General features: G+C 45.1%; 4 protein-coding genes across 11 annotated transcripts; 2 read left to right on the top strand and 2 right to left on the bottom strand.

Annotated features, from left to right (window-relative positions):
* Window positions 1-1,580: 1,580 nt before the first annotated feature.
* nolc1 (nucleolar and coiled-body phosphoprotein 1) lies at window positions 1,581-9,874 on the bottom strand. 6 transcript variants are annotated; one of them, XM_078104124.1, is made up of 16 exons: window positions 9,506-9,874; window positions 9,158-9,213; window positions 7,627-7,790; window positions 7,455-7,528; window positions 7,253-7,358; window positions 7,012-7,130; window positions 6,751-6,859; window positions 6,316-6,441; window positions 6,149-6,238; window positions 5,964-6,062; window positions 4,572-5,591; window positions 4,419-4,460; window positions 3,297-4,274; window positions 2,990-3,105; window positions 2,827-2,910; window positions 1,581-2,723 (listed from the first exon to the last, which is right to left on the bottom strand). In XM_078104124.1, exons 1-16 carry the CDS (start codon window positions 9,872-9,874, stop codon window positions 2,565-2,567), a joined length of 3,711 nt encoding a protein of 1,236 aa, XP_077960250.1. In that variant the 3' UTR covers window positions 1,581-2,564. The 6 variants fall into 6 exon arrangements, with proteins under 6 accessions (XP_077960250.1, XP_077960249.1, XP_077960248.1 ...); XM_078104123.1 differs by having other exon boundaries at window positions 4,419-5,591; XM_078104122.1 differs by having other exon boundaries at window positions 3,297-4,460.
* A 212-nt stretch (window positions 9,875-10,086) lies between these two features.
* Window positions 10,087-12,012, top strand: mrps6 (mitochondrial ribosomal protein S6). Its single transcript, XM_040178436.2, has 2 exons — window positions 10,087-10,536; window positions 11,908-12,012. The coding sequence occupies exon 1, from the start codon at window positions 10,198-10,200 to the stop codon at window positions 10,528-10,530; it is 333 nt and encodes a 110-aa protein (XP_040034370.1). The 5' UTR covers window positions 10,087-10,197; the 3' UTR covers window positions 10,531-10,536; window positions 11,908-12,012.
* Window positions 12,013-12,727: 715 nt separating this feature from the next.
* On the top strand, window positions 12,728-19,602 carry psap (prosaposin). Of its 2 annotated transcripts, XM_040178434.2 has the most exons (14): window positions 12,728-12,920; window positions 14,961-15,094; window positions 15,262-15,336; window positions 15,458-15,583; window positions 16,132-16,329; window positions 16,417-16,560; window positions 16,642-16,698; window positions 17,532-17,699; window positions 17,805-17,897; window positions 18,017-18,200; window positions 18,324-18,487; window positions 18,571-18,651; window positions 18,805-18,912; window positions 19,038-19,602. In XM_040178434.2, exons 1-14 carry the CDS (start codon window positions 12,887-12,889, stop codon window positions 19,071-19,073), a joined length of 1,602 nt encoding a protein of 533 aa, XP_040034368.2. In that variant the 5' UTR covers window positions 12,728-12,886; the 3' UTR covers window positions 19,074-19,602. The 2 variants fall into 2 exon arrangements, with proteins under 2 accessions (XP_040034368.2, XP_077960257.1); XM_078104131.1 differs by having other exon boundaries at window positions 17,532-17,897.
* Window positions 19,603-21,433: 1,831 nt separating this feature from the next.
* slc29a3 (solute carrier family 29 member 3) lies at window positions 21,434-26,290 on the bottom strand. 2 transcript variants are annotated; one of them, XM_040178435.2, is made up of 7 exons: window positions 26,161-26,290; window positions 24,624-24,735; window positions 24,135-24,536; window positions 23,691-23,773; window positions 23,225-23,451; window positions 22,928-23,090; window positions 21,434-22,592 (listed from the first exon to the last, which is right to left on the bottom strand). In XM_040178435.2, the coding sequence occupies exons 3-7, from the start codon at window positions 24,459-24,461 to the stop codon at window positions 21,965-21,967; spliced, it is 1,428 nt and encodes a 475-aa protein (XP_040034369.2). In that variant the 5' UTR covers window positions 24,462-24,536; window positions 24,624-24,735; window positions 26,161-26,290; the 3' UTR covers window positions 21,434-21,964. The 2 variants fall into 2 exon arrangements, with proteins under 2 accessions (XP_040034369.2, XP_077960258.1); XM_078104132.1 differs by having other exon boundaries at window positions 24,135-24,735.
* Between the last annotated feature and the right edge of the window lie 506 nt (window positions 26,291-26,796).

The raw sequence follows: 26,796 nt of genomic DNA, 5'->3' as shown, positions 1-26,796 counted from the left end.
GGGAATTAGCGGGACTAATCTATGGCGCCGAAGAAGTCGTGTATAATGAAATTGAGTGTAACGCTTCTAAGCAACAAAAAAAAACCCCCTGCTCTGCTGCTTGTACGACGTGGCTTCGAGTGTGTGCATGGGGAAGATGCTAATGTGTGTGGGCGCGCGAGAGCGGTCAGCAGTTTTGTCTAATTGAAATGGACAGGCTGGGCGGCCCTCGGCCGGCGCTGCCCATTAAAAGATCGTCCTGCAGCCCCTCGGTGCACACTGTGCTGCATTGGCCCGAAACGCGCTGCCGTGCTTTCTCCTGAACACTGCAACCGACAGACGGAGGGGGTCCTCCGGAGCGATGGCTGGGCAGCAGATTAGAGCGAAAGGCCTCTCGTCGGAACTCCTCAGGCATGGCGCTTCAATCACGTGGAAAAAAATTGATCTGTGACCGAGCAGCCGCACTGGTGTATCAACCCTACAACACTCACATTAAGAGCCACTTCCAAAACATTAACATTTAACATACACGTTGTTTTTTGGGGACATATTCGCAAAGTCGATAGTTTATCTGCTGCAGAGCTCTGTCCATCGGCTCGTCCTTCACCCTGACTGATGGTGCTGATGATAGTAGATCAATCTGCATACGCTTTCCTTTTTTATTTAAACCACAATCTTTCATTCTGAGCAGGGGTTTAAAAATGTCTAAAACTCCAACCCAAAACAATATATTTATTGTGATACAAAGCAGCTAAAACAAGTACTAGTCCTTATAAAAATAACTAACACTAAGAAAAAAACGCACTAGAACGCTGGTGGCCAAAATCACCCAACTGCATTGAGTCTCTCCACATCAGCTCCATCTGCGCTGAAAAACGACCCAGCAACAGCTCTCCAGTAGCTCTCCCTCGCTTGGTGAGCACTGAAGCAACTCCCAGTGGTTAGAGGTTGTCGGCCTTCTGGAGGGGAGGGGGGTCTTTATTTGGAGCGACTGCAGACCTCCCTCCAAAGTCAACAGCTCCTAATGTGGAGGCACAGAAATGTACACAGCTTCAGTGCTCGGCCTGTTTGTCGAGTGTTGCGGAGTCCAGCAAGTGTGTGTTCCATTAGGCCGTATGTCATGTACCATAAGTTAATGCAAAACCAAACTTATTTTAGAAATGTAAGAAGTTTACTCAGTCCGATTAGTCTAAACTGAAGCCAAAGGATCGCTTTGCCTGCTGAGGTTTTACTTTCACCGCTGTTAAAATAAGTTGGTTACTGAGGGAAGTGTTATATCTACAATCAGATTATAGTGTTGCTGTATTTACATGAATATCACTTACTTCATTTTTCAGTATAAGGTGATCAAAACATGTTTTGCCTTCAAAGATGTAGCCTGCTAATGTAACTGCTTGGTACAACAATAAAATACTAATACTAAGGTTGCTTCCCTGGTGATGTCATCAGGGTTCTTTTGGTGTTAATGGAGTGTAAGGTCCAGCCTCTGTGGAGCTTGACCCATATTAGCAGCTTCCCTCATACTGTCCCATAGTTGCATCCAGAGGGCCACCTAGTGGTGACTAACGAGCTTGCTCATTGGCCACAGGAGGAAGAACTGGTTACTATAGACTCAAGACTTTATTGATTAATCAGAAACATGGTTTGATATATTTCCCTAGCAGGGTTTGCGAGTAGCCATGCGTGTTTGTATCGATTAGGGAAAAGAAAAAAAAGGTAAGTTTCCCCCGAAATACGAGCTAACAAATTAACTTAAGTATTCCAATTCATGTAGAACAGTGAAATTAAAAACATTGGAAGAAAGGTTATACAATCACACCAACATTTAAGTTTTAATTACAGCCACAAGAATAAAACAAAAAAAGTCCAAACGCTGGAAGAGGAAAGTCAAACAAATGAACACATGGCTCCTTTAGATTGGGAAATAGACAAAAAAAAGGTATGTTAACGTCAGAACAAACCGTTTCAAAGAAAAATGGCTTTAGAACAGCATGGGAAATACTACCTGAGGGCCTAACCATTGAACGAGAATAAAATGTAATAAATACACTGTATAAAACTCAGTTTACCCTCCGTGCTCGTATGGCGTTAAGATGAAAACAACTGAGCACGCAGCCCTCTCGACTCAAATCGTATCCAAATAGAGGTTGACTAACCTTGAAGAACCAATGTTATCCATTAGAAAAACAAAAATAATCAATGCCAGACTTAACATAACAAACGGGGATGGCTTGATAGAAAAGTTGCAAAGAAAGACATTTTTAATTTGATAATGAAGTACAAGTTTAACTAAAAAGCATAAGAAAAGAAAAAAACGTATTTTTCCCCCATTAAGAAGTGGCCTGCAGCCACCTAGTGGCTATAAGTGATGTCAACCGTAACCAGTATTCTACCTCTTGCTGCCTAAGCTCAAGTAACGCGTCGCTTCAGATCAGAGACTAAACCAGTGCCCCTCTGTGATCACTGCATGCAAGTGCCAGCTGAGCTTTGGGGTCACGTCCCGTCAGCTGGGGGGGTGTAGACAACAGAGAGTCCTGATCACAGGTACAGTGAAGTCCAGGGGGGAGGGGCCAGATTGAGAGTCCTTAGTCACTGTCAAACTTGATGGAGTTGACTGAGGTGGAGATGGCGCCGCCGCAGTAGCTTCCCCTCTTCTTCTTGGTCTTTTCGTGGCGGAACGACTTTCCTTTTGTAAACCGGAGCACGTCGTTCGCTTTCTGGCCCCAGTCACCCCTGGCTCCAGACTGGATTAGCAGAGACAAATGGACATGTTAGTTGAGACATAAATTGGATCACATCCACAGTCTTAGTGCTGTAGCAAGAAGCCACAGTGGGTACCGAGCTCACCTTTGCGTCAAAAGAGTTGTCTTGTAGACGGGGATCTAGTTCCACTTCTTCTTCTCTTATTCTACGGAATGGCTCGTTTGTGGTCTGAAAGACAAGTCAATCTTAATAAATCAAGGGTCGACCCCACCTTCAGGAGACTGCGCTCTGGTCGAGCAGGCCCTACCTTCTTATGGACTTTAGGAAACGTTTGTGGTGTGGTCGTGATTTTCTTGTTTTTTGGTGTGACTTCCGTCTCTTCCTCTTTGGAAGATTTATCCCTTTTTCTCTTTCCGTTTGTACCTGTATTCAGAGGAAAACTCATCGTTTGTGCTGCTCAAATTAGTGGAGGGCGAAATTGTCACATAAGCGTTACATACACCCAAGCTACAAACATTTCACAGGCCAGTAAAACATTTACTCTACTGGCTAACAGAGGGATCCATCTCCCCTTAAAGTGGCCTGATCATGTCGATTACTTTATTGGAACTCACCATTTGCTGCGGGGGTGCTGGGCGCCGTGACGGCTTTCTTGGGTGCTTCCTCATCTGATGAACTGTCCGAGGAGCTGCTGCTCTCCTGAGCTTTAGAAGCTGGGGTCGTCTTGGGTGTCGCGGCGGGTTTTACGGCACTTTTACTGGCCTCTTCCTCCTCCTCAGAGCTGCTGTCGCTGGACGAGGACTCTGCTGGCTTTTGTGGGGTTTTTGGTGTTGCTGCCTTCGGGGTTGACGTCTTTCCATTGGTGACTGCGGGCTTAGCAGGGGTGGCCTTTGTGGCTTTGGGCGTTCCAGCAGGGGCCACTAATGCGGCTGGAGCTTGTTTCTTGACTGCAGGTTTGGCCGCCTCATTTTCAGAGTCAGAGCTGTCAGATTCAGAGCTGCTGCCATTTGCTGCCACAGTCTGCTTTGTGACTGGGGTCGCAGATTTAGCTGCTGCTTTAGATGTAGGCGTAGCCTTGACCGCTGCTTCGTCTTCAGAGGAGGAGTCAGAGTCTGAGCTGCTTTCTGCTGCAGCAGCAAGCTTTGATGCAGGCGTAGCTGGCTTAGCTGCAGGCGTAGCTGGCTTAGCTTTGACTGCAGCCTCATCTTCAGAGGAGGAGTCAGAATCCGAGCTGCTTTCCGCTGCAGGCTTTGATGCAGGAGTGGCTGGCTTTGCTGCAGACTTGGCTTTTTTAGCTGCTACAGGTTTAGCTTTGACAGCAGCTTCATCTTCAGAGGAGGAGTCTGAGTCAGAGCTGCTTTCAGCAGCAGGCTTTGATGCAGGCGTAGCAGGCTTTGCTGCTTTAGCCGCAGGCGTTGATTTGACTGCAGCCTCATCTTCAGAAGAGTCAGAGTCGGAGCTGCTTTCAGCAGGAGGCTTTGCAGCAGCAGGTTTAGCCGCAGCAGGTTTAGCCTTGGCGGTTGGTTCTTGCTCATCTTCAGAGGAGTCAGAGTCTGAGCTGCTTTCTGCTGCAGCAGCAAGCTTTGATGCAGGTGTAGCTGGTTTAGCTGCAGGCGTGGTGGGTTTACCTGCAGGTGTGGCTTTTTTAGCTGCTACAGGTTTAGCTTTGACTGCTTCGTCTTCAGAGGAGGAGTCAGAGTCTGAGCTGCTTTCTGCTGCAGCAGGCTTTGATACAGGCGTAGCGGGCTTCACTGCAGGAGTGGCAGGCTTTGCTGCAGGTGTAGCTTTGACTGCTTCTTCATCTTCTGAGGAGGAGTCAGAGCTGCTTTCTGCTGCAGCAGCAAGCTTTGATGCAGGTGTAGCTGCAGGCGTGGTGGGTTTACCTACAGGTGTGGCTTTTTTAGCTGCTACAGGTTTAGCTTTGACTGCTTCATCTTCTGAGGAGGAGTCAGAGTCAGAGCTGCTTTCTGCTGCAGCAGCAAGCTTTGATGCAGGTGTAGCTGGTTTAGCTGCAGGCTTGGCTTTTTTAGCTGCTACAGGTTTAGCTTTGACTGCTTCTTCATCTTCTGAGGAGGAGTCAGAGTCTGAGCTGCTTTCTGCTGCAGCAGCAAGCTTTGATGCAGGTGTAGCTGGTTTAGCTGCAGGCGTGGTGGGTTTAGCTGCAGGCGTAGCTTTTTTAGCTGCTACAGGTTTAGCTGCAGGCGTGGTGGGTTTAGCTGCAGGCGTAGCTTTTTTAGCTGCTACAGGTTTAGCTTTGACTGCTTCATCTTCTGAGGAGGAGTCTGAGCTGCTTTCTGCTGCAGCAGCAAGCTTTGATGCAGGTGTAGCTGGTTTAGCTGCAGGCGTGGTGGGTTTAGCTGCAGGCGTAGCTTTTTTAGCTGCTACAGGTTTAGCTTTGACTGCTTCTTCATCTTCTGAGGAGGAGTCAGAGTCTGAGCTGCTTTCTGCTGCAGCAGCAAGCTTTGATGCAGGTGTAGCTGATTTAGCTGCAGGCGTAGTGGGTTTACCTGCAGGTGTGGCTTTTTTAGCTGCTACAGGTTTAGCTTTGACTGCTTCGTCTTCAGAGGAGGAGTCAGAGTCTGAGCTGCTCTCTGCTGCAGCAGGCTTTGATACAGGCGTAGCGGGCTTCACTGCAGGAGTGGCAGGCTTTGCTGCAGGTGTAGCTTTTTTAGCTGCTACAAGTTTAGCTTTGACTGCTTCTTCATCTTCTGAGGAGGAGTCAGAGCTGCTTTCTGCTGTAGCAGCAAGCTTTGCTGCTGGAGTAGCCGGCTTTGAAGCCGGCTTGACTTTCACTGGTTCATCCTCAGAGGAGTCCTGTGTAGCAGAGCTGCTCTTGGGTGCCTTTGTTGTGGGTTTGGTTGCTGCAGATTTAGCAGCAGGTTTTGCCTCATCCTCATCTGAACTGCTATCTAAGTAGACAAAATGTTAGACATTTTGTAAATGGACAATTATGTAAGTGGCCAGTTTATTGGGTACACCCACCTAAAACCAATACGTGTAAAACTACAGCCCTGCCACACATCTTACCACCGTGTTCAGGTCAACAGGTTTAGCTAGGTGAGGCTAATAAACTGGCAAATGAGTGCAACAAAAATGCAGGAATGAAAATCATTTAATTTCCGACAATTATTATGATACGGGACTTTACGGATACATGGTAGCCTTCATCTCACCAACTCACTGTTGGGACTAAACAAATTATAGCTAATTCAAGGTACCACAAGAGATATAATCACGTTAACAGAAATGCTGAGTTCACATGCTAAAAATCTGTCTATTACCTGAGCTTGAAGTCTGGCCTTTTTTAGCCGGGGTGGTCTTGGCCGCCGCTGGTTTCGCCGCTGCTGGTTTCTTTACCACCTCTTCATCTGAACTTGAATCTGGCAAGAAACAGCCAGGAGGAAAAATATTTTTTTCACATATTTTTCATCAGCAAAAGAGTGAAGTAAATGACAATGATTTTTACCGGAGCTCTCAGAGCTGGACTCTTGCTTCTTTGCAGCGGGTTTGGGCACCACCGGTTTGGCAGCTGTTTTTTTCACCAGTGCAGGTTTTGCTAAGGATTACAACACTGTTAGACACCATTAAATACACGGATACTTTCCGTTTGGGAAAAAGGTAGGCATCTCTTACCAGCTACTTTTTTGTCTTCTTCCTCGTCACTGCTGTCTGAGGAGTCACTATCCTTGGACTTGGCGGCTGCGGGCGCCGCTGGGGCCTCCTGGATCAAAGCAGGAGGTGGGACTGCACTGTATACTCCTATCAAGACAAGGAAACGGCTTATGACATCATCTGGACTTCATCTAGTCTTGGCCGTGAATGAGGCAAAAGAATGAGGAGTGGGGGGGGGGGGGCGACTATGAGTCAGCATCATAATTCTGGACTTCAAACGAGGCTCCAGTGAGTTTAAAATGATTAAACTCTTTAGAAAACTGACAAGCAAAAAAGCAATCAAACTTATGAAAATATGCCAGGACAGCCCTTTTCCATAAAAAAAAAAATGTGTGGAAGTTAACCAGGGTATAATTGTGTAAAAAAGAAAGGGAAAAAAATCCATAAAACCTATACCTGCTTTGGGTCTTTTGCTGGGCGGAGCCTCGTCTTCAGAAGAGTCGTCGCTGCTCGATTCTGCAGCAGCAGCAGCGGCGGCTTTTACCGCGGCAGGTTTGGCTGCAGCCTATGAGGACAGGTGTCATTTATGTATATGAATACATATATTTACCTCGTACAATCACCATTTGACTGAGCTCTGAATTGTTTAACCTCTGGAATCAATACTATTGCAAATGTGCACTGGCATTTAGATATGCCCAAATCCTTATTGCGTACCTTGGCCGGTTTGTCGTCTTCAGAAGAGGAACTATCTTCACTGCTGCTCTGCTTTTTCTGAGCTGCAACTTTAGCAGGAACCGCTGGTTTGCCTGCGGTGACGGCACCAGCCTTGGCTTCTAATGATCAGAGATGAATCCAGTTAATTAGGAAAGCCACATTTTATTATCAGCTCAATTTTAGTACACATTTCAGGGCGGTTGCATTACACAAGGTGTATGACCTCTGGCTCAAAACTCACTTGGTGTAGGGGCTTGGGCGGTCTTCTCGTCTTCAGAATCAGATTCTTCACTGCTGGAACTGCTGTCCTGCTTCCTTGTCGCCACAGCAGGCGACTTCACTGGAGCCTTAGTGCAAAAACAATTTTAAATTAAAGCACAAATGCAAAAACGTAGCCTTGCACCAAAGACTAGGTTAGTAGTATCTCTGAGGTTTCCCCCTACTTTTTCCGCTGTCTTTGCAGGTTTGCTGGATGCAGCTTTACCAGCTGCTGCTTTAGCAGGCATCGGCTTGGTAGCTAAAAACAAACATGCAATTTAATGATGCGATCCAAGATCAGGGAATGGCACATTACGGTCATTATTCAACCAGATGCATCCGTTCTCTGGACTGTACCTGCAGGAGCTGCCTTGATTGGTTTGGCAACAGCTTCTTCATCCTCGCTGCTCGACTCGTCACTGCTGGAGCTCTCTGCACTCTTTTTGACTTTCTTGGCTAACGGACCGTTTGTAGCATCACTCTTGTTAGGAGGTGCCTTTCGTTTCTTGGCTTCAGGCGACCTTAGAAGAACCAAGGTTGTATTTAGGTTTAGAATAAATTAAGACCAGTGTCTAACAGAACAAAAGAGCGACAAGTGTATGGATCAGGATACACTGGGGCGACAGCAGTGGCGGTAAGCGCTTTTAATTTGAAATGATATTTCCTACTTAACAACTTTAAGCTCAATGGGTCAACATTGAACATGGGTACTGATAATACTAGGGGTGGGGGAAAAAATAAAAATAAAAAATCGATTCTTCGATTTCTCTCGATTCTCTCAATTCAGAAAAGTTAATAATCGGAATTTAAAAAAAGTTAATCTCGCGCAAGATATTTGCTCGCTCGCGGAGTGTGAACTTCCTCGCTCGCGAGGTTAGTCTCTGCTCACGCTCAAAGGTGTTTTCTACTTCTGACAGTAAGGGGGCGGAGCCAGTCACCATGGTATCTACATCTGGTTGGTTACAAACCCCGTCTTTGGATTGGCTGGAGTGATGCATTCACACAACTATAGAAGCCCATTTCTGCACTAATGTAAGGGGATAGAAAGTCGAAATTATGAGATAAAACGTCGTCAAAAAACAAACGCCCCCCCTTCGGTAATCGTAGTGGACCGTAGATGACAACCAGCTACAACCATCATTTACCATCATTACCGGCACATTAAGAGCGATGCGTCCAGCTCGCAGACCGGTCCGTCAGTCTGAATATCTTGCTAACTTTACCGAACTATGAAGGAGCCTGCGCATATCTTACCTCATTATTTCGATTTTTCCAAAAAGTCAATCCATATTGAAAGTTGGCAAGATATTCACAGATTTTTACTTTTTTCCAGTGTTTTACAAATACGGACCGGTCTGAGACTAAGAGCAGCTTCTTCTTCATTTAAAAGAAAAAATGAATCTGTTCATTATTTTTTTCTACAGAGGCTACTTCCATATTGTGTTGAAATGCAAGCTGCATTGGTTCTTGCATTGTTGATAGAAAAAATGAGAGAAGGTAATTCATCTTGATTTTCTTTAATTATCAAATAAAGTAGGAAGTGATTAGCAACCTCTGAGTAGCAAACTTAGATTTGAGAAAATCGAGATTCATCGATAATCGTTTTATCAGCTTAGAATCGAATCGTTGACCTCTGAATCGGAATCGAATCGTGAGGTGCCAAGAGATTCCCACCCCTAGATAATACCACCAGTGAAACAGGTTTTCAGATATTGACTTAAGTACACAAACGTTCACTAAACTTTACAGTAGATTTCTGCTTTGGAGAGAGTCTGAGATAAAACAGATCGGTTACCTGCAAACACAAAGCTACATGGCCATATTTTATACAAATATATTAATATTCGTAAAAACTAAATAACGTTAAGCACAGAGATGAGTAACTCACTTCACCCAGAAGTCGTAGATGCTGGTGAGGCTCTCTTCATTCTGGTCTTGTTGTGTCTGTTGAGAAACACGTGAAGCACTCATTTAGCCCAAGAGTTACAACGTGTATAGACGAAACAGTTGCAATTCCCACACAATGACCCCCCACAGACAACATATGATCCCCGCATGCAATTTACCAGGTCCGAACATTAATTACTTGCATATTAACAAGCGATGGATGGAACACCGCTCATCTGTGCCACTCCACGTGCTAACCTAGCGCGCGGCTGCACGCAGCCTGTACGTTACACAACTCCACGTGAGCGCTAACTGACACACGACACAACACACGCGATGAGCGGCTCACCACTTTAGTCTGTTTCACGAACTGCGCAGCCGCCTTTGTGAATTTGTTCTCCAGCAGAAACGAATATACGCATTTGTAAAGATCACTCGGCTTCGCGTTTTGCTCCGCCATCTTCAACGCGCTCCTGTAAGGAAAGGAAGTGAACTGCACTTGTGAGCACGTGTGCAGGCGCACATTGATGACGTAGTCGTCGACTTCAAACAGTTTACACGAGCTTGGTTTTTCAAAAGGAATATCAGTTTGAGGCATTTGAACCATTTTGATCCATTGTTTGGACAGGATGGATTTTTTTTCATTTGCGGCATTTTCCTTTTCTAATAGTGGTATACATTTATGGAAGTTACGGTTCTGATTTAAAAAAAAAAACATTTTGTTCCGGGTCGCACAAGGAACTCTCGTGACAACTCATTGCCATTAACAATTTCCTCCCAGTAATTAATTATTTTTAAAGTTTTGAATGAATATATTCGTTTAGTGTTATTAGTATCACTGCATATATATCCTATTACTTTTTCAGCTGGGATAAGTAATTTCGTTATCAACATAGACGCGGACTTTATACGTCATCACCGAAGACCTTTCCTGTCCCTCGTGTCATAACATGGTCGCCTTCAGCTGGTTCATCTCGCAATGACACCGACCCTTTTCCAGCTGAATTAAGAGTGTGAATCGAGGATTTCTCCACCGAAGCCATGCCTCGCTACGAACTGGCCCTGATCCTGAAGGCGATGCAGCGGCCGGAGACGTCGGCCGCCCTCCGGCGGACGGTGGAGAGCTTGATGCAGCGGGGCGCGGTGGTGAGGGACCTGGAGAACCTGGGGGAAAGACTGTTGCCCTACGCGATCACCAAACACAACCAGAAGCACAGCCGAGGAGCGTACTTTCTCATCGATTTCTACTCGGCCACCAACATCCTCTCGGGGTTACTGGATCATCTGCACCGGGATGTGGACGTGGTGAGGCCCACTGTGCTGAAGAAGGACGACCAGGTTTCCAGCAGCAACTGCTGTGGCCCCCAACAGTGATTTCATGTAAGGGGTGATTCTCGTTGCTGAAGCCATGTGCATCAATGTGAACCATGTATCCGTTTAAGAATTAAACCCAGAGCTCGTGCAGGAGTCACGTTTCAATTAACGGCAGTTTTCACGAGTTGCTAAAAGGTTGCGATTATTGTGTCATAACAGTTTCATGCATGGATTTAGTGCTGCAAATAAATATTATTTCAATAATGTATTTACCTTCTAAATCAATGAGAAAACAATTTCTTCAGCAAAATGTCAATCACAATGATACCACTGGTTAAATCTACATGCCCAACATTTACATTTTTAATCTATTATTGAAAAACACTCCTTGTATTTATGAAGGCATTTCATCAAATGTTTGCAGTTGAGGTTAAATAATATGCTAATACACTGATTTTTGCAATATTTATCCTGATATGATATTGATTCTGAAAAAACGATCACAAAACAAAACAAAAATACTGGGAGGATTACTGTAAATCCCCATGGAGATGTCCAAACTTTGTCAGGACGGCCCCATCTTGAAACGGTTCAAACAAAGGGCTTGGGAGTGGATTCGCAAGTGCAAAGCCAGCGCAGTCTGGCCTTGTTTCTGCGGCTTCAATTAGGGGATTTCACAAAACAGTGTTGCGAAAGTGAGGGATTTTTGAATGGATCCTAGTTTTTAAGAAGACAGAACGCCTTCCCCTTAAGGCTGATGATGTTGGCGGATCCTATTTTTTAACTAGTTAACTAAAAATCTGTCATTTTAAAATTTGAAAATAGGAATGATGCTCTCCCCTCTAGTCATCTAATATAACTGTATTGCTATTATTGATTTGCCAACACTGTGCCGTGCCTCTTAGGTCGCTGTCTTTTTCTTTGTGGAAGTAAATTTGGACTTAAAGGACATACTTTCTGCTTAGGGTACTTTTGGAAACGAGTAACTTGTGTAAGTATAATGGGGACAAACTTGTAAGATTTAATGTTTTTGGCATCCATATAGATAGCAATAATGGAACTAAATAAAATCAGTGTAGGCTAATTGACAAGAAGAATTGAGAATTTGCTGTCCAAGAATGGCCAATATGTGATTTTAGAAATGCTGTTGCCTTTTAAATAGTATGTAAAATATAAATACTTTTTTCATTCAACTTTTAAAATGTCATGCTCCATATATCTTTTTCACAATTTTGTAGAGAATCCACATTAGTAGTTTGTATCAAAATGTTATGTTTTTGTGATAAATATGGAGCACTTGTCAGAACAATATATATTGTTCTACATATTTACTGACTTCATTGAATGTGTTTATTCCGTTACTGCCCTCTGTTTATGGAGATCATGCCGTACTGACGGTTGTGTCCGAACTCTCTAATGATTGTTCTTGTTCTACAGGTTTCCACAGCCCGTATCCTGATCATGTACACTGTGATGCTCCCCCCTTTGACCTAAGAGACAAAACATTTGGAAGTTATGTCATAATAAACTACTTTTTTCACATTTTCATGTTTCCCTGACTTTTTGTTAAAACATGTGAGGCACTGTGCATCACATGAGTGGATGAGATGGTGGTTTCAGTTCTTTTTATAATTTGCATAGACGTGGTTGATGCAGCGCTGAGTTCTTGTGAGTAGCATGTTTGACGTGATCATTGCGCTATGTCAAAACGCTGTTAGTAATAAACAAGTGTTACTTTTGTTTTGTTCTGCTTCCAAGCCTGGATAAGTTTGATTTCATCAAATTAAGCAACCATCCCATACTTATGAGAGGTCAAGGTTATCAGTGTTTTCTAGGGACTTTCTGTGACTGCTAAAAAACAACAACTATACAGCCATTACAGGAATAATGGGCAGTAAACATCCCAATGTTTGGTGTAGAAACACAAGCTGTTTAATAATAAAATATCCTGGGTTTCCTCCAAACATCACTAAACACTGCACATTGCCCTGGTTTTCCGCACGTGGTCTGTATTTTATATATATATATATACACACAATCAGAATCTTGAGAAATTTCAATTCAAACACGTATATATATATATATGTATGTATGTATGTATGTATGTATGTATATATGTATGTATGTATGTATGTATGTATGTATATATATATATGTATATATAGAGAGAGAGATAAATTTCTCTATTTACATATGTGTGTTTGAATTGAAATGTCTTTAGGTTCTGATTTTTAGTGACTGTTATTTTCACCTCAAGCATCGGCCGAGTCAGAGTCACGTGGCCCGTTGGACACAGTCAGCTGACTGAGACGTCATAAAGTCGAGCAGCAGGCCTCGCCCCCCTGCATTGCAGCACCCACCTCTCCGCAGCGCACTTCACGCACAACAGCGAGACGAGCCAGGAAACCGCGCAGTCATGCTGCTCTTAACTCTACTCTTCGTGTCCGCAGGTAACGAGTCCACCGCGGGACAGTTAACGTTAGTTTGTGCCGACTTGGTGATACTAGTCAGCCGGCGGTCAAATGCCGCGTGAAGGGCGAAAGTGTTTGTGTTGTTAGCTAACTAACGTACGTATGTAACGTTAGCTAACGCGAAGTGCGTTTCACCTCGGGAAGGCGGAAGCCTTTCAAGCGGCTTTTGTAAACACGCACTAACCGGACAAATGTAACGTTCTACCTCAACAAACGCGGGTTAATACTAAATATGTATATTAGGTTATTTTGAGAGTCGCACTTTGTCTTTAGATTAAAAAAAAAGCCCACATTCATAACGTTAAGCGAGTTGTGTTCTGTTGGTGTTGTTGTTTAGGCGGATCGTTGTTGGACCGCTTCGCAAAGAAACCAGCTGACGCTCCTTTTTAACGTTATTCTATCGCATCTATTCTCTATCAAACCGAGGTTTGGTTTGGTTCCACACGGAAGTTCGGGTGGCGTCCTCTGAACCAGACACTTTCATTTCAGCTTTTCAAGTCACGGTGGTCGTCGTTTAGGTTTTTATTCCTCATTTTGTTTCAGTGAAGTTGAGGGCGAAAGTCCCCCGCGTTGGTCCTCGTGTGCCGCTTTAACAGCGCGCCTATCGGAACGTCCCGTTGTGACCAACATGGCCGGTGAAACCGAGTCGCCCCCCCAGGAAGCTTTGCATGACACAGACTCGACCCCTCCCGGAGGTGTTGTGGCCATGCAGCTGAATGACCCGTTTTCTTATCGGAGACCCAGCGGTGGTTTTCCTGCAAGCTTTTGGCCACATTGATTCCTTCAAGTCGTGGTATCTGTTCTTTGTGTGTTTTGTGTTGATCTCACCTGACTTCTGGTTCGAGCACATTCTTGCTTGGGCAGCTTGCACTGTTACTTCTGTAGCTCAACATTTTTTTTTCTTCCTGTTTCTACCCCCCATCAATAAATGCTTTCTGTTGCGTATCATCACTTCTCATCACAAACCAGAAGTAAACCAGACACATTTATTGTGTGTTGCCTTGTAAACCTTTTACTGCAACGTGCTGCTTCTCTCGAGCAGAGATTTAGTCCTTTTCACTTTTTGTTTTGTGTGACTGGTCATGTGACTCCAGTGAGAGGGGGGGTGAGGAGGGGGGTGTCTAGTCTCACTGTGGCGTAACTGGCTTGTTTGACCTCCATTACATCAGGTCTGGTCTCCGGCAACATTTGCATACTGATTAAAGTATATTGAAACCATATTGGTCTGAACCGGTGTGATTGCTCTGATTTGTGAGCGGTTCTGTGTTACTGGTTTTTTCAAGTAGCTTTTATGAGTGTCGGTGGAAACGGGACATGATGCTGTCTGGTACTTTCCCATGTGGCTTTTCTTCCGCTTCAGTAAAATGGAGAACTGAGAACATTTTTTTTCTATTTCGCAAATGAAATCATTTTAATTTGCTTGACCCCTAACAATCATCGTCACGTGTGATCTACACGTCAATAAATGTGTCCGTTTGGTTTTTCTCCTTTGGCCTGTTGAGATCTGCTGGTTGGCGGTGGGGAAAGTTTGTCTGAGAAGCGTATTATAATGCGACTAAGCAGTTTGAGCTAATAGGCTTTAGTGTTTTTTCTTTGCTTGCAGTTCTAAAACCGGTTCAAGAGCATTTTCCCACAATCCTCAGTGTTCTGCGTATGCTCTCTCCGCACAGCTGATTTTCCTTTGTCGTCAACAACAGACCGTTTGTAGTTTAGGGAGACGGATGAGCGCTGTTGGATCTCTGCATTTCTTTTTTGAAATGTCAAACCGTTCTAAGAATTTAAAGACGAGGTGCCGCTATTGGTACCTATTTAAAGGATGCTGTGTTGTCGTCGTACACGCCACATATCTCAACTCCGCTAAAAGAGCAGTAACTCCTAAAATCAACCGCATGTAGTAAGTAAGGATGATTGACAAGCCGTTTTGGCTTGAGCCTTGTTTACCTCGGAGCAGTAGTGACGCATCCAGGTATTTTGTTTTCGTGCCGCGTCTGACGCGTGACCCTCTTGTCTCCTTCGCAGTGGCAGCGACCCCCCTGCTGGGGACTGAGCAGTGCGCCCGAGGCCCCACCTACTGGTGTCAGAATGTGAAGGCAGCGTCTCTGTGCGGCGCTGTGACCCACTGCCAGCAGAATGTCTGGAGCAAGCCCCAGATGGTGAGCCCGTCCTCTCGTTCGCTCTAGAGTGACTTCCCTGCACATTGTTTGGTTTTAATAAATATTTGACTTTCGTTTAGACAAGGTTGAATGCAAATCTTCATCAAATCTTTCTCACATTGGTCATTTGTATTAGGCTTACTCACCCGTACCTTTCATTGTTTCAGGAATCCGTGCCATGTGACTTGTGTAAGGAGGTGTTGACCGTGGTGGATCAGATACTGAAGGACAATGCCACTGAGGTGAGATTAAAAATCAAATGGGGAGAATGTTGCGAAAACCTTTGTGATAAGAGAACGACTTGGCTGTAACTTTAAGAGACTCCCTGTTTGAAGAGTGACGTGGGACTTGATGTCATTGCAGGCCGAGGTTCTCGGGTACCTGGAGAAGGCCTGCCAGCTCATCCCGGATAAAGGGGTGACTGCAGAGTGCAAGGAGATGGTGGATAACTACTACCCCGTCCTCATGGGAATCATTAAAGGGGAACTGGTGAGCATAACCTCAAAATAACAGTTTGGGCACATCACAAAAGTCCATTTACAACCGTATTGGATGCCTGATCTTGATAAGGCTTATTGCAGATCAGTTAATCGTTCGGCCTCATTTAAGATTCTACGTAAATGGTCCATCGGCCCCCCGGTGTCTGAATGGAGAAGAGAAGTGGCTGTCAGCAAAGTGCAGGAGCTGAATAAGCGCTATTGATGGAGAAGTGATTCAACGGCTACATGGGAACAGAGTAGTTGTTGTGTAATGCGCAACCTCATGACTGGGGGCATTTGTTGCTGCTCATTTTGTCTCAGCTCACCTCTACAGCTTTGGAAATAAAAGGGCTGCTTCTTTACTGATCCTATTGTGAGCTTAATTTTGGTTTAATCTCCACGAAAACCCAAAACGTCCCATTTCTAGATATCTTCTGTTTTTTTTTTTTCTCCTTTTTAAACTGGGGTTAAGGAATTGACTAAGCAATTCCACCAACCAACGCCTGACATTTAAAAATACTTGTAAAGTTGATTAAAAAAAGTACATTGTTTTTTCAGGAGGATCCCACTGTGGTATGTGGAGCCTTGGGGTTGTGTCAGTCACAGCAGGTAGCCATGGCGACGGCTCACGCCCAGGAGCAGCTTGTATCCAATGAAATCCCTCAGATGGACCTAGCCCAGCAGGTGTCCCCCTTCCTGCTCAATGTGCCCGGCCTCCTCTATCCTCAGAGCCCCGAACAAGAGGCTCCAAAGCAGGTACGTAGTCTACCCGCCCTCATCTCCAGCTGTTGATGGATCCTTTCTGATTATGTGGCCCTAAATGTTTTTTTTTTCTCCCTGTAGGAAAATGATGCCGTGTGCGACGACTGCGTCAAGTTCCTGACCGACGCTCAAACCGAAGCCAAAGCAAACACCTCCTTTGTCAACTCTCTCATCGAGAATATTGAGAACCAGTGTGACCTGCTTGGATCAGGCCTGTCTGCAATGGTGAGAGGAAGTTGCTTGTATCAATGGGTTTTGTTGTTTTTTGGTCGATCCCGTAACCAAACTGTTTTTCCCTCATCGCAGTGCAAGCAGTATGTGGACCAGTATGGCAGCCTCGTCATCCAGCAGCTCATGTCCATGGTGAGTGTCCTCCTAATGCACCAAACTGTTTTTTAAAGAACGGCAAACCTACTGGGCTTTGTATATTCAAGGCACAGTTAAACATACTTTTTTATATTCTGATTAAATTACAAGCTTAACATTAATACTTAGCATCAAAACTATCTACTCCAATAATTAGTCGTTTTGCTATCGCTAAAGTCTACATTAAGTCTCCTGGTCTGCTGACCTCAATTCAGCCACATCTTTAAATCTTTCTGTCCGTTCATTTCTGATTTATTTTGTGCCCTGTCTTTTACCTTTCTCCTCCATTAATGTTGTCCTGCTCTGTTTTGTCTGCCGCTCCCCAGGAACAGGTAGGTCTTTCAGTGCTCCGTCTGGGGCCTCTCAGCTTTTAGCTCTTGCTGCTCCTAATGCTACTCACCGGCCCCGTAGACGTGCATGCAAATGATGGCATTTAAAGTGAGGCCACTCTATTTCACCAGAACACTGCTTGTGTGGTTAGTGTCTTGACGCCTAAATGGATTCTTGCTACACATACATTTAGTGAAAACTAAGTCACAACTTCCTATCATTATCTTCACTATCACTTACTAACATTGCTCTTAAAAAGACCATCGAGGCATGCACAACCTTTTGCTGTATAAGGCTGTTCAACACTGGCTGACTTTTTTAAATGTTTGAGAGATCCTTTTTTTTTTTTTTTTGGTCAGTACGTGTGTGGCTTTATTGTGAAACTTGTGGGTATTGCATGTGTGGTAATGTTGTGGAATGGTATGCAGATTAGAGACCTGTCGTGACGTATGGCCCTCTCTGTAGTCCTTTCCATATATTAAAAATGACTGTGTCCTCAGGCTCCCAAGGACATCTGTGTCCACGCTGGCTTCTGTCCCGCTACAAAGAAGACCGTTCCCATGATGAAGCTGCAGGCTGCCAAGACTGTAATTGCCGCCAAGGCTTTTCCTGCTGCCAAGCTTTTCCCCGCCACCAAGGTCGAGTCTGCTCCCGTCAAGTCCGCTAAGGTAAGTCGGGCTGGGCGCCTGACCGCCGGATCCCGCCTACTTCCAGTCGATGCGAGCCGGAGCGCTGTTGAACGTGCACGTGAGACCGACTTCTTTGTGTTCCAGGCCATGGTGCAAGTCCGCGAGTCCCCAAAATGTGCCATCTGTGAGTTTGCGATGAAAGAGTTGGAGTCTCTCTTGGAGGATCAGACCACGGAGGTGGGATTTGTGCTACTGGATGAATCCAATGTGGTCATGAAACGACTCGTCTGTTGGTGCAGCAGGCAAAGAATCGGCTCCAGTTCCAAGCTGAGCAACTCGTCTCTTTCGCTCCTCAGGAGAAGGTGGTTCAAGCTGTGGAGAAGGTCTGCGCATATCTGCCCTCCTCCCTGAGCAACCAGTGCAAGGACCTGATTGACACCTACGGCCAGGCCATCATCGAGCTTCTGATGCAGCAGGCTGACCCAAAGACCATCTGCACCATGTTGGCACTCTGCAACGAGGAGGGACGGGCTGTTGTCCGTAAGTTTACTGCCGTTCAAAAGCACAAACTTATAAAAAGACTGCAGAGTTGGATTTGTGTTTAGATGTGATAGCCAACGGTTTACTTCCATGATGATGATGATAATGGGGATTTCTGTCCAGCTGCACTCGACCCGAATGACTTTAAGAACGGCGGCTACTGCCAGGTATGCAAAATGGCCGTCAGCTACATCGATGGCATTCTGGAGGCCAATGCCACAGAGGCACAGATTGAGGAGGCCGTGAGGAAAGTGTGCAGCTTCTTGCCCGACTCTCTCCAGACCGAGGTGATTTAGTTACAGTAGTAGGTTGATCAATTCGTTTTACCCATACTCCCGTTACCTAAACCCTCGTGTGTCTTTCTCCACAGTGTGACCAGATGGTCGCACAGTACGAGCCGATGCTCATCCAACTGCTGCTGCAGATGCTCGACCCAGACTTTGTGTGCATGGTAAAGAGTGAACTTCCTCCTTTCATGACTTGATAGCAACACTTTATCTTGCTCCCTTTTGTCATGAGTTGTTGGTAACAAACGGTAAACGGGAGAGATTTGGCTCTCGTGGAGCCACGTCTAGTATCTCAGCTGTGTGTTTGTACGTAACAGAAAATGGGGGCCTGTCCCGAGGCCGTGCGCAGGCTGCTGGGGACGGAGCAGTGCAGCTGGGGACCTGCGTTCTGGTGCAAGAACGCAGAGACAGCGTCTCGCTGCAACGTGAGTATTCCAGTTGCGCAGAGGCCTTCAGCCTCTTGCCGTATTGCTTACTGCTAATGATTCTTTAAATGTGTTGCTAAGAATCTACTTCACGGCTTGTCTAACACATGTCTGTCCTTTTTTAGGCGGTGGCCCACTGCAGACGCCACGTGTGGGTATAGAGGGAGCAAATTGACCTGTGGGGGACTGAAATGTTCCTCACTTTTTTTTCTTTTTTTCATGACTGCAATTGTTTAAATTAACTTTGATATTTTGAATAATGTCGCAATGGTAAGGGACGGATTTTTTTTGAGGCGTGACTAGTCCCAAAGCTTCACTTGTTCACTTTCCAGCTTTACGTCATTTAGGTTTTACTTAACGTTTCTTCCTGGGTGTAAGACTGTATAATTTTTAACCCAAAGCAGAGTTCTACTGTCCTGATTAGTCTTTCAACCCAGTCTTTAATTCACTCAGCTCAATGTGTCAATAACGACCGACTGTGTCTGATCCCTAAACAAATGTTATGTAGAGAAATGTGTTCCTGAATTGGTTTATTTGATCCGCGAGCGTATCTCCCATTGTTTGCACACTTCCTACTTTGTAAATCACTGTTTCTGATGGACAGTAAGCACCTTTAATTCGATAGCTTGTGGTTTGAAGCAAACAGTCTGTCAATCTGTGCATTTTAACAATTAAAGTGATCAAAATCCACTTTCCATTCTCTTTTTAACTGACCAGCCTTGTCATAAAAAACAACTGGTTCCGTTGATCATTGGAAGGTTCGTTTTTGCAGACCAGGAGCACTTTGAGGCGCGTCAGTGTTAAACACTCTTAATATCCAATATGATATGAAAAATACATTTGCATAATGCATTCACTTTTAATTAATAACTTAAATGACCCCATACCGAGGATTACTAATACTCTACAGTCAATCCATCAAAGCAGCCTGTCCACACATTTAGGCCCGTAGACGTGGTCAAGACAACTTGCTGACGTTCAAACCGAGCAGCCAATGGGGAGGAAAGGGGACTGAACGTGGTTGTTGGTGCCAGACGGGCTGATCTGCGTATCACAAACTGCTGATCTGTTCACCAGCCATCGGTGGGGTTTAATGGTCAGAGAAAATATCCAGTAAGCGTAAGTTGTGTGGATGAGAATGCCTTGTTGATGTGAGGTCAGAACGGGCAGACTGGCTAGAGATGATCGGAAGGCAAACTGAACGCTCGTTACAACCATGGAGTGCAGAACACCATCTCTTAACGTGGAACCTTGGAGAAGACGGGCCCTGGCAGCAGACCTCACCGGGGACACTCGTGTCAGCTAACAGGGAACAGACTACAATTCACATGAATGAAATAAAATACAAAAACGTAGCCTGGTGTGATAAGTCTGTTTCAGCTTCCACATTCAGCTGGTCGGGTCGGAACTTGTCAACATGAGCACGGATGCATCCGGCCTTGTTTCAACGCTTCAGGTTGCTGGTGGGGAATATTTTCTTGGCACACTTTGGGCCTTTAGTATATGGGCCCATGTAATGCACCACGGCACAAAGCTCAGCTCAAACTGGCACAGTCACCACATCTCCATCCAAGAGCACCTTTGGGACGTGGTGGAGATTCGCATCCTAGATACAGCTGACAAATCTGCAGCAGCTGTGGGATGCGATCATGTAAACATGGACCAAAGCCTGAGGAACGTTAAGACAAATTGTATGATTTGAAAAATGTCATTTTGCAGTTTATTGTATGCTGAACAATTGTTGGCGCAACTTTTAGAAAATTGAAGAAGTTCATGCAAGATGTCACCTCGTCAATGACCATGAAGGTGAGGGATCAGCCTGGTTAATGACCTGGAACCACAGTCTCAAAGAAAACCATTAGTAACACCTGACGAAAATAGACCTTTTCGGTCTAAACTCCTCTCCCCATGTTTGGAGGAAGAAGGATGAGTACAACCCTGAGAACACCATCCCAACCGTGAAGCGTGGAGGTGGAAACAATATTTGGGGTTGTTTTTCTACAAAGGGGGCAGGCCGACTGCACCCTGTTGAGGGGAGGATGGATGGATGGGGCCGTGTATCACGAGATCTTTGCCAACAACCTCCTTCCCTCAGTAAGCGCATTGAAGATGGGTCATGGCTGCGTCTTCCAGCGTGACAACGACCCGAAACACACAGCCAGGCCAGTAAGGAGTGGCTCCGTATGGAGCATCTCAAGGTCCTGGAGAGGCCGAGCCCGTCTCCAGACCTGAACCCAATAGGAAATCTTTAGAGGGAGCTGAAAGTCCTGAGGTCTGTATGGAGGAGTGGGCCAAAAATCCCTGCTGCGGTGTGTGCAAACCTGGTCAAGAAGTATAGGAAAATGATGTCTAATTGCAAATAAAGGTTTCTGTACCAAATATTAAATTAGGCTTTTCTGATGTATCAAATACTTATGTCATGCAATAAACTGCAAAATATATATTCAATCATACAATGTGATTTTCTGGATTCGTTTTAGATTCTGTCACTCCCAGTTCCTATGCAAAAACCTGCAAAACCTGCAGTGTATCAAATACTTTATTAGGTTGGATGAATTACCTTCACATCTAAAGAACTGTTACAAAAACGAGCATGTTACAAAAACGTATGAAAAATAAAACTAGTTAGTGGAAATGTTCAGTTTATGAGGTCTGCTCAAGTTAAGTTACATGGTGTACAAACGGCACACAGCAGTTCACCAAAACCAGCACGTACAAAATGTAACCCTCAATGAGACGTGATGCTTTACCATCTGCATATTCTAATCAGTGGAACCAAAGTAACCACACATTTTAACCCCTTGAATACATTTTGTTTTAGAATTGCAATATGAAATGTGTTGGTTTCCCTTTGGATTGTTGGTATTGCCTGAAGATTGTCCTCCTGTTCTCGGATGTAAACACCAAGTTATGGTGGACTGCCATCATGGGCCGCAGTGTAAACGACACATATTCATGTCAGGCTTTATCAAAAAGAGGCTTCTAGTCCTTTGGCATCAATGCTCTGAGGCTCCACCACAGTAACTGACTGGGTTATTGCTCAGGAGCTTGGTTAGATGTAGTGCACAATAAGCACAGAGAAAGAAGATCCCACAGCCAGCCCTAAAGTAAGGAAGAAGGACATGACCACACCTGTGGCCTCTGCCAGCTCTCGGGGTACGACCTTGGGGCCATAGATCATTGGCAGGGTGCCTAGGTAGCCGTTGGTGAGGCCCAGCACGCAGTTAAAGACCACAGGGTACACGTCCCGGGCGAAAAGCACAGCGCGGAGGTGGTCCCTTGGCTGGTAGTTGCAGAACATCAGAAGCGGCACCATGACGGAGCGACACAGCACCAGCGCGGGCAGGACTCGACTGGTGGGACCGGGGACCTGCAACCAGAACGTGGCCTGCCTGCCGCAGAAGTCCGCCACATTGTACACGAGGAAACTGGTGAGGGGCACAAAATAAGTGGTGGTCCAGGGGCTGCCGCTGTCTTTGTTGACCGACTGGATTCCAGAGGACACCGCGGGGAACACCATGATGGAGACGCAGAAGACGTAGAAGACGCTCAGGCCGAGCACCCACGTCTTCTGGAGGATAGGCCGCAGCGGTGGGATGGAGACGGCGCTCCCCGTGCCCGCGGCTTCTCCATCGCCCATCCTCTCTGCGCTGGTGCGCGCTGCCGCCTCCATGTAGTATCTACGGAGAGAAGAAGCAGCCACAGGCTCGTACAGCTGGAAGGAGATCGTGGCTCAATGTCTCAACGTCATGGCTGCCTATTTAGATATTAGTTAAAATGACCAAGGAAGCCTTTGTTTATGTCGTCCAACGTAACTTTTAAATGCAGCATTTACAATTATTAAGTAACTTGACCGGATTTTGTGCAAGATTTGAATATTTCAAACGGTGGCGCCATCTAGTGGTGGTGGGAGGAATGACAACGGGAGAGATTACGCACACTTGACTGCGCTACCACAGATAGGTGGTATATGGTTCTTTATAGGAACCATAATATATATTGGGCTGCTACTGACCTTGAATATGCCAGCTTTGGCAGCAGCAAATATGCAACGATGCAAAACAGGATGATGACGTCGGCTGTCAGGAAATAGACCAGAGCGCTATTTGTCACATCTTTCGCCACCGCCAGGTCCACTATTGACGCTACCGCACTCAACGTGCCTCCCATGCCCTGGCCTGAGACAAGAAAAGACCTTCGCTAGTGTTGTGCAGTCAGATAAAGATGAATTAATGAAGCTGCTAAATAGATTGAGACTGAAAATGTTTTTTTTTTTTTAAACAGGACAACATGACAGGAATGAGAGCAATACCTGATATGAGGGCCTGAGAAATCCGCATGGGGAAATGACCACTGATCCCGAACACGCTGCCAGAGAAGAGGTTAGAGGCTCCGCTGACCACAGCCACGCTGGCCAGCGTGCTGACAAAGAACTCTGTCCTGCGGTCGGACACGTCCACCTTCACCAGCACCGTGGTCACCACGAACACAAACAGGATCACAGCGAGAGACGTCAGGATCCGCACGTTAGAAGACAACCTGCCAGCACAGAGACGAGCAAGGAGAAGGCAGGAGTTTATCAAAGAGCGGACGATCAACTGGTACACAGAGAAGAACATTCTGTGCTGTTGAACAAATGTGAGCGAGTAAGCTCTTGATTACCCACTTATGTATTCTTCTGCAGAGATGCTGTCCAAAATGAAAGAAATGACTAAAGGCCCTTGATAGGAAACGAAAGCCAACTGAAGGAGAAGTGCTGTGTGTGTGTGTATATTCACCTGTTAACTAGAACATAGTTGAGTATCAGACACAGCACAGAAGGCACAGTGGAGGCAATGGCCAGATAGCTTTCAAAGTAATCCTGTAAGTTTTTTGGGAAAAGACAAAACGTTTGTAATGTGACAAACCAGCATATTTTCTTTGACATGTTTTCAATAAAATCAAACATCCATCTCACACTAGCGGAAGAACATCGATCAAATTCATCCATTCTTGAAACAAAGGAAGCAGATCTCCCTCAGCACCCTGACTTTGGCGTTTCAAACGGTATAATTGCGTTGTACTGGATTTCTTTCACACATGTGATAGAACACTCAGTGCTCACGTCGGTCACAGGAACGTGACAGTTCTATAAAAAGCCGGCACAATTAAGCAAATGTGCATCTTCCTGTGTGCGCACATGCTGAACAATAGTAGTAGCGGTTGTATTGGGTCTAACTCACGCCGAGGTCTGAACGTTGCTCCTCTCCGGCGCCGCCTTGATAAGTGCTGTTGCTCAGTTTGTAGAGCCAGTAGTGTTTGGCGGTTACGAAGAAGTTCCAGGGCAGCAGGGAGCCGATGCCCATCAGAAAGAAGATGATGTACACCAAACAGTAAGAGTCATCTGGACTGTAGCGCATGGCCAGAGGCACGGAGGAGTCTTTGCGCGGGTGTGACACCAAGGGACTGTGGTCCTCGCTGTCCTCCTCGTCGGACACTTGCTGGTCGCCCAGGGCAGTCGGAGCGTAGGAGGAGTTGAGACTGGGCAGCAAAGGCTCGGTGTCGGCCATTTTCTCAGACACAATTAAGAATATTCTCAAAGCAAATAGAAGAGAGAAAAGGGACGAAAGGTGTCAAAAGGAAAGCTGTAAAGAAGACGAAGAAAAAGAAAACGTTGGTGTGAAATAATAGTGGCATTGTAATAAATGCGCTCGGATGATACTCATGTTTACCTGTGCTCGTCCAGAGAGGAAAAGACTCCCTGTTTGTTGTGACGCCATAGTGTGGACAGCTCTCTGTGTTGCAGCTGGATGAGAGCAGTCCAATTGTCCAGATCTCGAGGCGCTGCAATCCAGAGATGAATCTCGTTTAACCAATTTAAAAAGATTATCGTTCAATGCGTAGCGAGGGGAGTTTTTGCAAATGTATTCCTGCAAAGTGCACGACTTTAAAATGACTCGCCATCTTAATATTTGACATTGTCCTCTCCATTGCACCAACAACATTAGAAGAGGCCTTAGAATCAGTACTATTTGGCAGCGTGTGGATGAGAGCCCGCTGCCCTCTCGGTCCCGGCCTTGTCAATTCCCACTAAAGGGAGGGATCGTTAGTGGGAATTTGCTTCATCACATGCATTTGAGTAATTCAGCATCTGCCAAGACTAATTTGGTTCATGGCATGTGATTGTTTGACTCATTGTACTGTCGTGCGAGCGAAACAAGAACTGGAGACTTTAATCAAACCAATATGAAAATGTTTATTTGTAACAAGAGCATTCCGTCCTGCAGTAAGCAGTTTAACAACAACATGAAAAAAGGCGCTTAATATGAAGTGCGCATGAATTATATAGTCTTTAAGAGCATTTTTGATTGGTTCATTAAGATGGAGAGCCCCATTGGAGCACAGGGATGTCCATCCCTCTAGGCTCTCGGATCGTCACGCCTCCCGTTGTTCATGGGTTCACTACATATCAAGCTGTTTGCAATACATGCGTTTTGCATACGAGTGCAGCTCCATGTGATTCTTAATATGGGGAACAGGTGTTTCCTGTTTTTCTGCATTTGACCCAGAGAGTGCGTGCAGCTTTTTAGCAACATGTTCGTGTGATGATGTTGGGAATTGAAATACATGCCGTTTGTGCAATCTGGAACTTTAAGCCATTATTACCATGCATTTGTAGTTCAAGTGTAATTTCATTCTAGCGTGAGCGTGCATGATTATATTTTAATAGTCAACAGTACCAACCTTCAGCAATAACTATGGTGCGATCTCACGAAACAGAAAAGCCAGACTTTAACCAGCACAACTCGCTTTGCACATTATATAAAGTCGTGACTGAAACCGTTATAGAAGGAGGTGAAAGGAACGCGGACATGACACAACGGAGCATCCGAAAAGCATCACGTGAGCCACCAAGAAGGAACCAGGATTCACGTGATTAAGAAAACCGATGACATCGTAGTAGCTTTAACTCAAAAAGCATCAGGTGACTGCAGACAGCAGGTTCCACCAACACGTTTAGCACGAATAATTTGGAAGTTATTCGGAGCATTCTTCCCTAGTCTTAACTGGTCATTGTTGAGGTCTTCCAATGAACAGACATCAGGTTAACTTGTAATGTGTCTGCGGACACGGCTGAAAACAATCAAACTGTATTTGAACAAAATGTTAAGCTGGTATAAGAAGACCTTACGTAGCTAACAGTTAGCGTCAGCTAACCAACTCAACCCGTGCCTAATGTTGGGCTTGTTAAATAAAAGATAGACATACCTCACAATTGGACTTCCCTCACTTTTGCTGCCGTGTTTTTCAACAAGGGACTGAAAACAAAAATCCATTATCTCAGCAAACTTCATTTCTGGTCAGCTGACTGCAGCAATCGCAGTACGGTTTCCGGCACGAGTCCTTCAGATTAAAAGCTCTGTCTTTACAAATAGTTAAACCGGATTTTCTTCAAATGAAAAATATTTACAATAACAACACAATTTAAATTCACGCAATACTTATTCAAGCCTTGGTCAGAAAATTACTTTAAGAAATGTTTTTAAATAAATACAAATCTTATTTCTTTTCCGAAAGCAGCCCCACATACCGGAAGTTCTGTTTTTTTCCGGTTACAAGATAAAGGAATCTAACCCAACCCCTAACCTTATTTCTGTTTTTAGGTCCTTGTAGGTAAAGTCATAGTATAACAAGGGAAAATGTACGACACGGTATGCCATCAAAAATAACAATAGGATAGTATGTCATAAAAAGGATATTGCTCTTGTAATGGCATAGGATTGTTTTATGAAATATACTCTGACTTTTTGAAGGAAATTTGTATAACAGAATAGAAAATGATAAAGAACTTGGAATACAAATATAACACAATAAAGATCAAACATTAAACAAATGAATTAATAA

The sequence above is a fragment of the Gasterosteus aculeatus genome, chromosome 6 (assembly GCF_964276395.1).
Source record: "Gasterosteus aculeatus chromosome 6, fGasAcu3.hap1.1, whole genome shotgun sequence".
Classification (NCBI taxonomy): Eukaryota; Metazoa; Chordata; class Actinopteri; order Perciformes; family Gasterosteidae; genus Gasterosteus; species Gasterosteus aculeatus.
Note: the sequence above shows the minus strand (reverse complement) of the source record. Positions and strands in the feature narration are given on the sequence as shown.